Source organism: Trichechus manatus, unplaced genomic scaffold (genome assembly GCF_000243295.1).
Source record: "Trichechus manatus latirostris isolate Lorelei unplaced genomic scaffold, TriManLat1.0 scaffold00178, whole genome shotgun sequence".
Taxonomy (NCBI): domain Eukaryota; kingdom Metazoa; phylum Chordata; class Mammalia; order Sirenia; family Trichechidae; genus Trichechus; species Trichechus manatus.
Window position 1 is genome coordinate 4,007,993 of NW_004444114.1, and position 15,006 is coordinate 4,022,998.

Genomic DNA, 15,006 nt, shown 5'->3' on the forward strand with positions numbered 1-15,006 from the left:
AAGAATTCTTATTGTCATGATGAAAATTCTGATGCCCAAAGATTTTAAGTAACTAACCACATTTACACACATTATAAGGAAATGAGCTGGATTCAAACCCAGGTTGATCTGCCTACAAAGCCCATGCTTTTAATTCCTACACTGTGATCATTTTAAACATGAGCAGAGTGAGGCTCATAGAAGGCAAATACTTGCCCAAAGTTACACAGATAAGAACTGGAAGAGCCAGGAGAATAAACCTGGTAGTTTGTCATTAAGACCGGTGTTCTTTCCACTCTTCATGATACAATTTAAAAAAAAAAAGGATGGCATTTAACAACAGCATAAGAAACACGAGCCCAGGTTGAAAGGTGATGGAATGGCTACATATTTAACAAAAAAAGAAATAGCAAAGCCTAAAGAACAATAAACTAATTTGCTCAGCAAATCCTGCCAAATTATCTGGTTAAAGCGCTTGGCTGCTAACTGAAAGGTGGGCAGTTTAAACCCACCAGCCACTCCAAGGGAGAAAGATGTGGCAGTCTGCTTCCATAAAGGTTTACAGCCTTGAAAACCCTATGGGGCGGTTCTACTCTGTCCTATAGGATAGCTACGAGTTAGAATCAACTGGAAGGCAATGGGTTTGGTTTTGGGTATAAACACCATTATGTTGTAGAATCTCAGATTGAAATTTTCTCAGTACATATACATAAGATCTCTTTATATATATATACGCACATATACATATATATGCAAATTACAAATTAAACGCCTCATAATTAAAAGACGTAACTGTAAAAAAATACAAGAATAAAAATAACAGAAAATATAGGTGACTGTAAGTAAATACTAGAAAAAGGAGAGATTTTCTTAAATAAGATTGAAGACCTAGAAGACATGTATATGATATCTTTTTTTGTGTGTGTGTATATGATATCTTGGCATATGTATGATGAATTAAAGATTCTATGTGGCAAATTATATTCTCTATCTTTAGGATTTATGTATTATTTTGGAAATGCCAGGATGTAGGAGGTTTAACCATTTTGTATTGATACAAAGAATGGAAGAGAGATGGTGTGTGTATGTGTTTGTGTGTCTAAGAACATAAGAATAAAACAAGGCTTTGTTTACACATCCCATTTGACTGGCTACTAACCTCACTCATGCTCTCTCATTCAACATGTTCCAGCCATGTTGCTTTTATATCAGTTTCTGGAAGGCACCAAATTCTTCCTGGACTTGTCTAGATGCCCTTTCACCTTCTTTTCTACATGACCAGCTCCTCATCAGGATATCATATTTTATCTCCTCAGGGAACCTTATCTAATCATCGTACCTCACATAGATTCTCTAACTTCTACAATAGCACCTATTTGTTTATTTCATATAATTTGTCACAATTTAAATTATTTTGTTTGAATGTGTTTTATTTCCCTTTTCCATCACCAGAATCTACATTTCAAGAATCTAGTGACCAGAATCTCCTGTTCCTAAATAAATGCTTGGTATATAATCGATACTTAGCAAATATTTGATAAATGACTAAATTAACAAATGAGTGAATATGTATGTTTGTTTCCCAAACAATTTACTGGGAATGTGTATGTCTGTTGGGAGAAAAGAAAATTAATTTTTTCTGGAATGATACTACACAAGAAGAGGTTATAAAGTGTGGGAGCTTTGACTCCTAAAATGAAATAGAAATACAAACTATGAATTTCTATTTACACTAAGAAAGCTATTTTTTCTTAAACAATTGACAATATGAAGGAAAATAACCCTTCCAAGAACCATTTTGTATACTTATTCTAAGGCTCAAGTTCATTCCATCCCGTGGGTAGTTAATAAACTCTAAAATATCAACCTTCTTTTTCCCCTAAACACACGTTTCTTCCCCTCTCAATATCTGGAGGACATTATGTCAAACTTCCAGGAGCCAATGGGCCTCTGGGGAAAGACAAGAGAGAAACAGTTTAGGATCAATATCTGGGCCCTGGGAAACTGGGATTAATACAATGAGGTAAAGGAGTTAGAGGCCATAGAGAGGTTTTATGTCAGCATCATCAGTTCTGAAAATAATAATATCGATGCAGTGACTGAAACAGTTACTAGACTGACTCAAGGGGACCGGCTCTAGCAATAGCAGTAAGAGATCAAGGATACCATATAAAAAGGCAGAGAAGAATGGTGGAATCTGTGGCGGAATAATTTTTATAGCCATCAAAACACCCTCTGGCAGCAGCCGTCGGAAAATGGTGACTGTCACCAAGTTGAAGGCTGTTTTAAAGGTCATTTTTGGGGAAAAAAAGGTGTACTAGGGCATGTAAAAGCAAGAATCCGAGCTGAAGTTTTCAATGCCCTAGATGATGAACGTGAACCTTGACCACAGTTATCTCATGAAGGCCTTCTAATTAATGAAGTAATTCGGGAGTATTTGGAATTCAACAAATACATGTATACACTGTCTGTCCTTGCAGCAGAATCTGGTCAACTTGTAGTTTCACTGAACTGAGCTCATCTGAAGAACCAAAGGATAATACAATATGATTACCTAGGAAAGGGGAATGGGGAAAAGGATTAATATTGAAGATCTATGTTTCTCAAGCAGTGATGAGATGACACTTCAATGTGGGGCATCTTTTGTCTTAAAATTGTATATATTAAGTAACTTATTTATTGTCCCAATGTTACCAAAATGTGTCACTAATATGTATATTTTGTAGAAATTGGAATTTCTGCAAAACACTTAGTCATTCATGTTTTTCTGCACTCGTTAGTAAAAGTTAACTTGTCATCTAGTTTATTGGATTTGATGTGATATAAAATGTGTTCTCTTTAGGAAGTAATTTAAAGCTCCCTAACAACAACAATAAAAAATTTGTGAGAAGTGAAGGGGTTTTTTTGTACCCTGTACATTCTTCTAAAAAAAAATACAGGTCTGCATAGCCTTAAACTCTGAATTTCCTTTAGCTAGAATTATGTGGCTTGGCAGGAAAAGTTAGTTTTTAAAAATCATTTAAAGAACACTAAATAACAGCAATTTCTATAAAGTTTGATTTTTTCTAACTAGCTATTTTTCATATAATTATTTACAATTAAGTTTATTGTTGTAGTTTAAGTGAAAGTTTACAATTCAAGTTAGTCTCACATATAAAAATTTATATATACATTGTTATGTGACCCTAATTGCTCTCCCTATACTGTGACAGAGCATTCCTCCTTTCCACCCGATTTCCCGTGTCCATTCAACCAGCTCATCTGTAATTAAGTTTAAATGTCTGAATTACTATCTAAAGTTGAACTTTTAAATTAGATAACAATTTACTTTTTCTTTCCTTAGCCCATTTTAGCTTCTACTGGAAGATTAAATTAAAAGATAGAGGAGGAAATAATTATTTTAATTTTGCTGTAAGTAAAACAAAGAGTTGATATTATTATATAAAGAATGTGAAATAAATATGAAGAGACAGGCTTTGGGAGAAATACCAAAAAGTACCTTTTAAAAGACGGCATTGTTTTACCTCCATGTGGCCTTCAGTTGTGCAATAACAAGATGAGCTATGAAAGGGCCAACTCTTACTTATTTGGGCTATTATTAAACATTAGTTTTATTCTTGGAATGGAAAAATCGTGATATCTTTAAAATGCTACACTGATGTTTATTAAAGAAGTTTTTATAATGTAGAGTCTGCAGACTTATTTCACTAAAAACATCTTACTATTATAGTAGACAGCCCCTGATTAGCAAAAGTCTTATGGTATATTCAGAATAAAACTCTGCCCAGGTACCTATACACTGAGAACATTTAGCTTAAATGCTTTCCACAGGGAAGAGCGATAATGGTTGTAGTCAGTGAAATTGGCATTCTCTTCAGGGTGTTGATTCTGTGCAGTCTTTGAAAACTACTGAGTGCAGAATATTAACATAATCCCCTTAAGCTATACTTTTCAAGCCAGAGGACTTTGAGAGGCCCTGCTGGTGGGATAAAATCATATATACACATGGAAATATTGTAAGGGCCCATTTCCATTTTAAATAAAATACGTAATATCTGATTAAAATTATGAATATCATTATATTGTAGGTGGTGATATAACTATCTGAATTCTTCCCAGAGGACTTAGTTTACATTCAAGGATGTTGGTAATGGACACTAAGTTTACCTCAAGAATTGCAATCATGCAGGACTAGATTAAGATAAAATGCTGGTGTTTATTATAATTTTGGTCACTGATATAAAATTGTCAAAATGGAAGCTAAACAGAATTGTCATATGTAGTCCATAGTCCTTTTGTATGCATTATTCTGTAACTTGTTTGTGCCTAGGCAACTTTTATACATTAAATGTATCATTTAATTTTAAAAAATTAAGCAAAAAAAAAAATTCTCTGCCATGGTGTTATTTGAATCTGCCTTCCAAACATAGAAATCCAATTTAGGATCCAAATTTTGTGCTGGGGAAGGTCACAGAGAAAAAAATGTATACCACCATTACTGCTGAAATCAACATCATTCACTCATTCATTCATTCCATAATTATTTATTGAATGCCAACCACAGTGCTTTTCGCTGTGCAAGCCACCGAAGATAATTCTAAGCAAAAAATAGTCAATTCTCTCCACAGACATTGATAGGGTCTGAGGAAGAAAGACTTGCTTCTGCCTACAAATTTATAAACTGCAACCCAGAATAAAAATTAACTTCAAGTTTTTCATATAAAAGACTGCTTTCCAAGCCTTCTTCGTAAAGTTACTTCTACGCAATCGTTATAGAAAAATAGGATGTAAATAAAGATTTTCACTTTTGGAAATAGCAACAGATATTTGCAGGAAACGTATTTGTTGACAAAATTAACTTTTACTGCTGGATAGCTTCACATAAGCACAAGTAAAGACAAGGTTTTCTAAAAACAAATGTACTATAGAAAATTTTCTGAGTCGTTTAAAATAATCTGATAACCTAAATGATATTTGGAATAGGAACTGTAAAAACGTTTTCAGCCTTCATGTTTATAAGTCCTTGATACTTTTCTGAACAAAACATCGGCTCATTTTTTCTAGCTTTGGAATTCCATTGGAAACCGATCCATTCGACACATCACAGAGGACTTCCAATTCCCTGTACTGGTGCACTGAGTCTCCTCAAAACATTATTTAAATCAACAGATGGCATAATTTAACTAAAAACTCTATTTTAGAATCACAGAAAAAAAGAAAACCACAAATCTTAACTTAGCAATTGCAACACGGGAGACAATGGCTAAAACTGTTAGTAAAGAATTGTGGCCATTACCTTTTGAATGCCTGCTTGGGACTCCAGAACATTGTTCTCTGATCCATTGCTGCGATTGATCATCCGCCACATTTGGGAATACATGCTGTCCCTCTCGAATGGATTCATCCCCTTCATGCGGACATGCTCATATACTGCGGAGTCCAGGACCGTGCCATAAGGGATGTCTGTTTGCTTGGAAAGGTCCTGGAGAGACCTTGATTATTGCAAGAGAAGAGAGACACAAAGGAGTACTGAGTATTTTCAAATGGAAATAAAGATGAAAGCAGTCAAAGCACAATATAAATGAGGAAAGATGGTAACTTACTTTTCTTATTTTGTCTTTTCTTACTGTTAAGGTGGAATACATAAGGAGAACTACTGTTAGGGTGTATGGCACTTACATAAAGTATGAGAAGACATAATCATGACTGAAAGAAAGGTGAAAATTCTAGTGGTAAGGCAATGCCCTTTTTGTGAACCTTCACTGGGCAGAGAAAATCTAGCAGTCCCATCAAGGCAAAGACAAATGGATTGCTAGATAATCATACAATAATTTGATTGTTAAAAAAAATTTCATTATGTTATACACATTAGACTTATATTCCTTCAGGTAGTAGAGCTCAAACATTATAATAAAATAATTATATTTTACATAAACAGCATGTTTTGGAAATAAGTATCTGCTTATAAATTTTTAAGGCTTAAGATAACATTTAGGACATTTGATAACAATATTTTTGGCCAAGTGTAGACTTTATTTAATTTTGTTTTAATGGTTTATGTATGTCATTACATTTGTTAATAATAATGATAGGTATTACTTATTGAGTACTATGTATATGTCAGGCAATTGATGTACGTTAACTTCATAGCAATGCCTCAAGTTCAGAACTATTTCGCCCATTTTATAAAGAGGAAATTTACATTGAGAGAATAAGTTATTTCCTTATGTGGCACAATTAGTGAGGGATGGAGCTAGAATTCAACTGTAGGTCTGTCCAGCCATAGAATCTATATACTGTCCACTGCAAGATGCTGACTCTTACTTTTTTTGCTATGTTTACTTTAGAGGTATGTGTGTGTGTATGAGAGAGAGAGAGACTTCTATTAGTATTAAAATAGAATGAATTTTATGCTTCTGGAGAGCTGAGCATGTTTTCAGCTTTATTTTTCTCAGAATACTCCTCTAGCATTTTCAAATCACTCTTTGAGTTACAGATGGTATCTACTTGTCCCAGATTATCCATTTCTAGATTAGTGGTCATTTTCCTTTAATATGAGTTTCTGAGCTACCTCTATATTTTCTAACTTGGGGAAACAATTACTATTCCACTGGAAATCCTTGAATTTGTATAGGTGCCCAACTGTAATGACTGACATTTATGAGCAAATATGTGTCTTTGGCATACTCTTCAAAACCAAATGCTGGCCCACTTCAAACTCACTAACCTCTAGGAATGGGAGCAGACGCTTTGAAATACGATATAATTTTTTGAACAACAATAAATATCCACAACATTCCACAACCATGGGCCATGAATCTCATCTAATATCTACCTCTGAGCTTTTAGTCTGTTTCCAGATGGGGTTTGCTAATGATTTCGTGGAGTTCTTTACCATTAACACTAACATTAGCAAGGGTATTGGGAATAATTTTGCAGGTCACCAATCTCTATCATGTCCAAAAATATGCTGCAAACAGTAAATTATGGGCCATGTGTCTTAGAAGAATATTTATGTCAATTTCTAATGGTAACTTCCAGCAAAAAATAACTTGAATTTCACTGAGTTTTGTGGTTTTGATGTATATCATTTCCTCCATGTAAATTACCACGAAAATTCTTTTTACTCTACATATCTGTTACATAAAATGATGCATTGAGAAAGTGATCTTTGAAAAGAAAACTTTTCTGGAATATTCTACACAACTATTGTGTTAATTTTACCATTTATAAAACATAAACTTACATGACAGTATACATGAATAACTGAGGGCAAAAGCAGAGTAGCAGGGAATTTGCTCCTGAGACGTATCATAATTATTTTGGTAATATTAAAGCAGTAAGAACTTTGTTTCAAAACATCAATTTACCACTCATTTACTGCTGTCTCAAGTAGTAGGAGTAAAACTGTATTAAAATATTAACATTTAAACGTATTTCCCAGTGTTTAGTGGAAGATTCTCTAAAGTCATAACACAGGAGAAAAAATGAAACATATCTATGTAGGTTATAACAGCAGGCCTGGTTTATTATATATTTATATATGTTGTTATTGTTGTTAGGTGCCGTCGAGGCAGTTCCAACTCATAGGGACCCTATGTACAAGAGAAGAAAACACTGCCCAGTCCTGTGCCATCCTCACAGTCGTTCCTATGTTTGAACCCATTGTTGCAGCCACTGTGTCAATCCAACTTGTCAAGGGATTTCCTCTTTTTCACTGAACCTCTACCTTACCAAGCTTGATGTCCTTCTCGAGAGACTAGTTCCTCCTGATAACATGTCCAAAGTACGTGAGACAAGTCTCACCTTCCTCACTTCCAAGGAGCACTCTGGCAGTACTTCTTCCAAGACAGACTTGTTCATTCTTCTGGTAGTCCATGGGATATTCAATATTCTTTGCCAACACCACAATTCAAAGCCATCAATTCTTCTTTGGTCTTCCTTATTCATTGCCCATCTTTCAAATGAATATGAGGCAACTGAAAATACCATGGCTTGGGTCAGGCGCACTTTAGTCCTCAAAGTGACATCTTTGCTTTTTAACACTTGAAAGAGGTCATTTGCAACAGATTTGCCCAATGCAATACGTCTTTTGATTTCTTGACTGCTGCTTCCGTGTGCGTTGACTGTGGACCAAGTAAAATGAAATCCTTGACAATTTCAATGTTTTCTCCAGTTTATCATGACGTTGCTTATTAGTTCAGTTGCGAGGATTTTTGTTTTCTTTATGTTAAGGGGTAATCCACACTGAAGGCTGTGGTCTTTGATCTTTATCAGTAAGTGCTTCAAGTACTCTTCAGTTTCAGCAAGCAAGGTTGTGTCATCTGCATACTGCAGGTTGTTACTGACTTTTCCTCCAATCCTGATGCCACATTCTTCTTCATATAGTCCAGCTTCTTGGATTATTTGCTCAGTATAGAGATTGACTAAATATGTTGAAAGGAAATAACCCTGACACACATCTTTCCTGATTTTAAATCATGCAGTACCCCCTTGTTCTGTTCAAACAACTGCCTCTTGGTCTATGTACAGGTTCCTCATGAGCACAGTTAAGTGTTCTGGAATTCCCATTCTTCACAATGTTATCCATAATTTGTTCTGATCCACACAGTCAAATGCCTTTGCATAGTCGATAAAACACAGATAAACATCTTTCTGGTATTCTCTGCATTCAGCCAAGATCCACCTGACATCAGCAGTGATATCCCTCGTTCCTCTTCTGAATACGGCTTGAACTTCTGGCCGTTCTCTGTCGATGTACTGCTGCAATCATTTTTGAATTATCTTCAGCAAAATTTTACTTCTGTGTGACATTAATGAAATTGTTTGATAATTTCCGCATTCCGCTGGATCACCTTCCTTTGGAATGGGTACACATATGGATCTCTTGCAGTCAGTTTACCAGGTAGCTGTCTTCCAAATTTCTTGGCATAGATGAGTGAACACCTTTATTGCTGCATCTGTTTGTTGAAACATCTCAGTTGGTTTTCTGTCAATTCATAGAGTCTTGTTTTTTGCCAATGGCTTTAGGGCAGCTTGGCCTTCTTCCTTCAGTACCATTGTTTCTTGATCATATGCTACCTCCTGAGATAGTTGAATGTTGACCAATTTTTTTGGTACAGTGACTGTGTGTATTATATATACAATATGCAAATTTATATATTTATAAATACAAGGACCAGGGATAGGTAATTGTACACAGTTAGCACTATATAGAACCAGAAAGTCATGAGTGGAGAAGGCCCAGGTCAGGGTTCATCAGAAACCCTACAAGTATAAGATTGACCAACTGCTGCTTGGCAGCTGTACAGTAAGGCAGCAATTAATAATCTTGATTATAACTGTCTGGGGGGTTTCAATTTGGTGAAGGTGAGATCATAGTCTAGGAGTTAAATTTTTTATGCCTATATCTTAACATATAATCATTGATAACTGGTTGGCCCAAATACTTATACTAGTATAATATTATGAAATAAACACACCCTTTTAGCCTTCTAGTCAAAAAAAAATGAAATCAAATGTTGGAGTTTTTAATATAATCAGACTTCTGTGACATAGCTTCATCCAAAATATTAGTTTTACAACCTGAGGTTATAATACAAACAGTTTATTTTGTGTAACTATTTTGTATACAATAAATTGTTTTAAGGAACATCAATATATTGCCTATGTAAAGTTCCTGAAATCAGAAATATTTTTATTTCAACACATTATATTCAGCATACTTCAAACTTAGAACAGCAATGTTTTTTGTAACTTAGAGCAAAGGCGTGTTCCCTCTAGCTTTGTTTCTGATACCAAGTTCAGCTTATAAATGTGTCTTGAGATATGCTTGCAATAAAAATTACAGCTTGTTTGAATCAGCATCATTCCATTCTAGTACACTGAGAGAGCACCAAAGGTGACAAAAATAAAATGACTGAAGCAAAATGAAGTGAACACGAACAGCTTATTATGAAAAGAGAAAGCTGTCTTAAAGCCGAACACAGGAAGAGAATGCCTATTATAAGGGGTCATTTTGTTATTTTGATGCTAATAAGATTTTAGAGCAAGATAGGTGGAAACGTTATGGCCTATTATGAGCCCCTAAAAGAAATCTAGTGGGTTATTCTATAAGTGGTAATTCTCAAAAAATTGTATCTGAAGTTCAAATTCTGAGTGGATATAATTTAGACATATACAATCACTGTTTTAAAATACAAAACAATCCTAGAATCATTAGTAAACACCTAATATATAATTTACCATGGCAAATATTGACATTTCGTTTCAACAATTGGCAATGTTTACTCAGGCCACAGAAGGAATGGGGAAATCTAGAGCACTCCAGAGAATATACTCAGACTAATATACTCCATTTCTCTACCTAACAACACAAAATCCATGTATACTCACATAAAACGTAATGAACACTCACTTTGTGAATCTATCAGACCAGACCCCTCCTCTCCCAACTTCATGCCCACATGAACCCAGAGTAAAAAAATGAGTATCTATTGCTATTGGTGGTGAATGACATAAGAAAGCAAATTTTTCTCAACATCAGTAAAATGCTTCTTTTATTCTTTATAACGGTCTCCTGTAAGACCAGCCTCTACCCATGGGGTACTGAACAATACTGAGAGCTGATAGGTAAGTGATATTTACCTATTTGCATGAATATTACATATACTGAGAACCTGAGTAATTTAGTGTTTTCCTACAAAAGTAAGTTTTAGGAACTTGAGTAGGTCTGGGCTGATTTCAAACTCTTTTGATGGGAAGAATAAACACTTAAAACCCTTTCAACCACTTAAAATTAATTTTGATACACGTGATAGTCTGATATTAGCTATACAATATCTGATATCAATAGTTTTGGCATTGAGTAGATTAGATTTTAAAGTGAGGCAGATTGGTTAGTGATGTGTGTGATGTTAGGTACACCTGTAAACCTTAATTTCCTCATCTATAAAATGGAGATAATAGCATAATTCTTTCTCAAAGAAAAATGATGAGAGCCCCTGTCACATCAGTATTCGATCAATTTATCTATAAATTTTACATGAAGATGTTGTTATAATCATTCTGCTCCCTAAAATGCCCCATTTAATGCTTTCTAATATATGGATATACGGAGGTCTGGTGGTGCAGTGGTTAAGAGCTTGGCTGCTGACCAAAAGGTCAGTGGTTTGAATCCACCAGTTGCTCCTTGGAAACCCTGTAGGGCAGTTCTACTCTGTCCTATAGGGTTGCTATGAGTCAGAATCGATTCAACAGCAACTGGTAATGGATATACATATATATATATATATACGCATTATCCTGGCAGAGGCAGGATGACTTCTTATAAATATTGTGGAGGAGGAGATCCATGCATTGGATTTGGAATGTCTAATTTCTCTTTCAAGTATGAGATTGTATGAACCTATGATACTAAATGGTCATGAATCTCTTCACACAAAGCCTTTGGGACATTTATATGACCTTGTGCTAATGAAATTATGTTAAAATGAATGTGTTGCTAAAATGTTTACATTTCTAAAACTGTGTCAACTGGTTAAAAAAAGACCTAATGCCTAGACTCTCTGCAATGAACTTTCACTCATAATTTTACCTGTTTTCCATTAGCAAGAGAATAAATGTCACCCATATAAAACTTCCCAATAATTTTCATAAACCTCTCTGTCCTACCTTCATCTTTTTTTTAAACAGTTGAGCCTTGTTGCTCGCCAGCATATGACAAGAGTGAGCTGCTAGCTCTGGATCTGAGGAAATGTAAATCTAATCCCATTTTTATAGAATGGAACAAGTTAACTCAAGTTATAACACCAGACGGGATTTTTTTTTTTCTGCAGAGGGAGAAAAACGGAACATGGCTGATAGGATAGGCACTAGATGCTTCAGGCAAAGGAGCTGACAGTGGAAAAGAGATAAATGAGTAGAGGTAATAGTAATAGGGTCTTCCATCCAAAAAACAAGCATTGGCAAGGATGTGGAGAAAATGGACCACTTATACATTGCTGGTGGGAATGTAAATGGTTCCGCTGCTGTGGAAAACAGTGTGGTGATTTATAAAGAAATTAACCATAGGATTACCAGCAATTTCATACCTAGGTATATACCCAAAAAGATTGAAAGTAGCAACTCAAAAAGACACATATACACCAATGTTCATTGCAGCATTGTTCACAAGAGTTAAAAGATGGGAACAACCCAAGTGCTCATAAATAGTTGAATGGATAAGCAAATTGTGGTATATTATACACAATGGAAGATTATTCAGCTGTAAAGAAAAATGAAGCTCTGATACATTCCACCACATGACTGAAACTTGACAACATTAAGCTAAGTGAAATAAACCAGACACAAAAGGATAAATACTGTATAATCCCACTTTTATGAACTATCTGTAATAGGTAAATCCACTGAGACAAAAGAAGATATTGCAAAAGTGCCTAACAGGTTGTGGGGGGGAGGGAGAAATGAGGAAAAAGCATCATAGTATCCACTTAAAATTGTTGCATTGAATTTTACGTGAATTATTTCTCAATAAAAATTAAATATGTCCTCCATTTCAGTTCAGGATTTTTCCCTCCACTCCCACCCCAGTTTTCTCCTCTGGATGCTAACCCAGCATGCGCCAAAGGACAGATACAGGTCCAGCCCCATGAGCCCATTAACAACACGGTGAACAGTCTGGTCATGTCTTCTGCTGTCCATTGGTTGCAGCTGCGGAGAGCTGTCGTCAGAAGAGTCCAAGGGCAGCTTTTCCAGCATATAACATGCACCAAAATTGGGTATTACTTAGAATTTGAAAGAACAACAAACATGCCATAATATAGGGCCAGCAGAGTGAGAATTCGTTTAATTCATACCCAAGAAACAGAGAAAAATGTTGAAAAAGCAGATTGGGATGATCAGACAAGGCAGTCATGCCATGGAGAGATACTGCAACAATGTGCCCTAGGCAATTTCTTAGTTTTTAAAAGCATAGGTTTTGAAGACATAGATTTGAGATTCAATCTGTGGACAAGTTATTTAAAGCTTTCCAAATTGCAATTTCTTTTTCTATTAAATGGGGGAGGGGGTTATACTTTTATAATAAGTTATTTGAAAATTTGAATTAGATATTGAATGTAAAATACTTAGCTTAGTACTTGGCTCTCTGTAAGTGCTCAATTAATGGTATTTGCAATTATTAACTCTATCATTACTATTACTTTGTTCTCTATTATATTTTCCAGAATTATCTACCAATTTTCCCACTAATTAGATTCATCCTCAGCTAATCTCTTATTTACTGAGGTTCTTTCCTATAAATCCCCACCCCATCTAATTCATCATCAATTTCTAATATATTTTACCTCCTAAATCTTGCAAATTGGTAGCCACCTGTGCCTTCTCATTGCCAATATCCTTTCTCAGTATTTTTCCTGACTGCACCTCATCCACCTCTAATCCATCCTCCATACCACAGCTAAAGTGTTCTTTGTGATATGCAAATCTAATCATATCACTGCCTTATTGAAACATTTCCTCCATATCCCATTCTCCTTAGAAAATAGCTTGAACACCTTAGCTTTCCATATTCTTCAAAATTTTGGCCTAAGCCTTTTTTTTTTGCTTCCCATTCTCAACAACAACCTCTTACCTCATACATGTTCACACTATAGGCCAAACATATCATTTCATCATTCTTTGCTTTATTACAGCTCCATGTCTTACCACAAGATGTTTTCTCAGCATAGAATGCTTCTAACTCTTTGTTTCCATGGTAAATTCCTTGCCTTTCAAGATCAAACTCCAATGATTCTTCATTGCTCTTCTAACACTTTGAATATACTCACATTTTAGAGTTGTAAAATTTTACTTCTTTGTCTTCGTCATTAGAATATACATTGCTAGTGCTCATGAATAGTTTTATTCATCTTTGAAACGCAGAACCTAGCCCAGTGCCTGGAGAACAGTTGGCAAACAACGCAGCAAATTTGTTTTGGCTAGACTCTTCTTTACTGAAAAGACACTTTCATTTTGTAACCCCAGCATTCCCATTAGACTAGGACTGCATAAAAATAGGATGCTTCCTATATATTATTAGCCATTCTGTGGGTGACTAATCATGAATAGCAGTATTCTGTAGTTACAAAAAATATTTTAAAGGAGCTTGAAATTTTCCCTTGTAATAAAATCATTTGTAAAAGTTGCATTGGACCTCAAAGCATTTTGCCATGTATGCTAACAAAAATTCAAAGGCAAGGCAAATAACAAAGAAAACCCAAACAAACAAGACTGAAACAAGAGCATGTGGAAAAGCTGAGGTTCTATTGTTCTGGTAGACATTGGACCAGGTACAAAGTGGAACTTTTTTCCTGAAGAGTTGCTTATCTAAGCAGTACTGAAACAGAGCAGGTGAGTGGTTGTTGGCCAGATGAGATAACAGAAACTAGCTAATATAATGAAAAAAATTGCTCAACTAACTCTGTTAGAAAAAGAAAAGAATTGGCGGTTCTTGTAGAGAAAAGAAGAAATAAGGAGAAGGTAATAATTATACTGAAAATTAAATTTTAGTATGTGTAAGAGTTATTTAGATAAAGAGGAAAAAGCGGAATATGTATGCTCTACTTAGAAGAGAATGGTATAAACACCATCAAAAATCTCTTCAACCTTCCTATTTGTAGTGTAGCGAATGGCTAACCATCCTTTGAGAAACCACATTCCACAGCTTAGTAGCTTCTTCTCCTCAGTGAAGTCTTGCCACTCTTCTCAGACAAAAGTTTGTGAAGAAAGTCTGATGAAATATAAAGGTTTCCTAAAATGTATATGCTGGAATAAATAGGACTGTAACACCATTTAATGTTAGAGGAGAATTTTGGTTTGCAGATGGTTTGGTTTATACTTAACTGCTCAGGGAAAACTACTTTTAGTACATTGTGGGGATATATGCCATTTAAACATGGCTGCACTATTGACAACTGCAGTTCCCACAGGCCTCTATGCTGCACAGCATGTTGAGACTTGTCCCCAACATGTTGAGACTTGTCACGA

At 35.2% G+C, this 15,006-nt stretch overlaps 1 protein-coding gene across 2 annotated transcripts in view; it reads right to left on the reverse strand.

Annotated features, from left to right (window-relative positions):
• The window catches only part of GRID2 (glutamate ionotropic receptor delta type subunit 2), a 1,665,223-nt gene that overhangs the window by 226,728 nt on the left and 1,423,489 nt on the right, over positions 1-15,006 (reverse strand). For both annotated transcript variants that reach the window (XM_012558631.2, XM_004387023.3), the window contains one exon: positions 5,276-5,471. In XM_012558631.2, the coding sequence (XP_012414085.1) occupies positions 5,276-5,471 (196 nt within the window). The remainder of the gene's footprint in view (positions 1-5,275; positions 5,472-15,006) is intronic.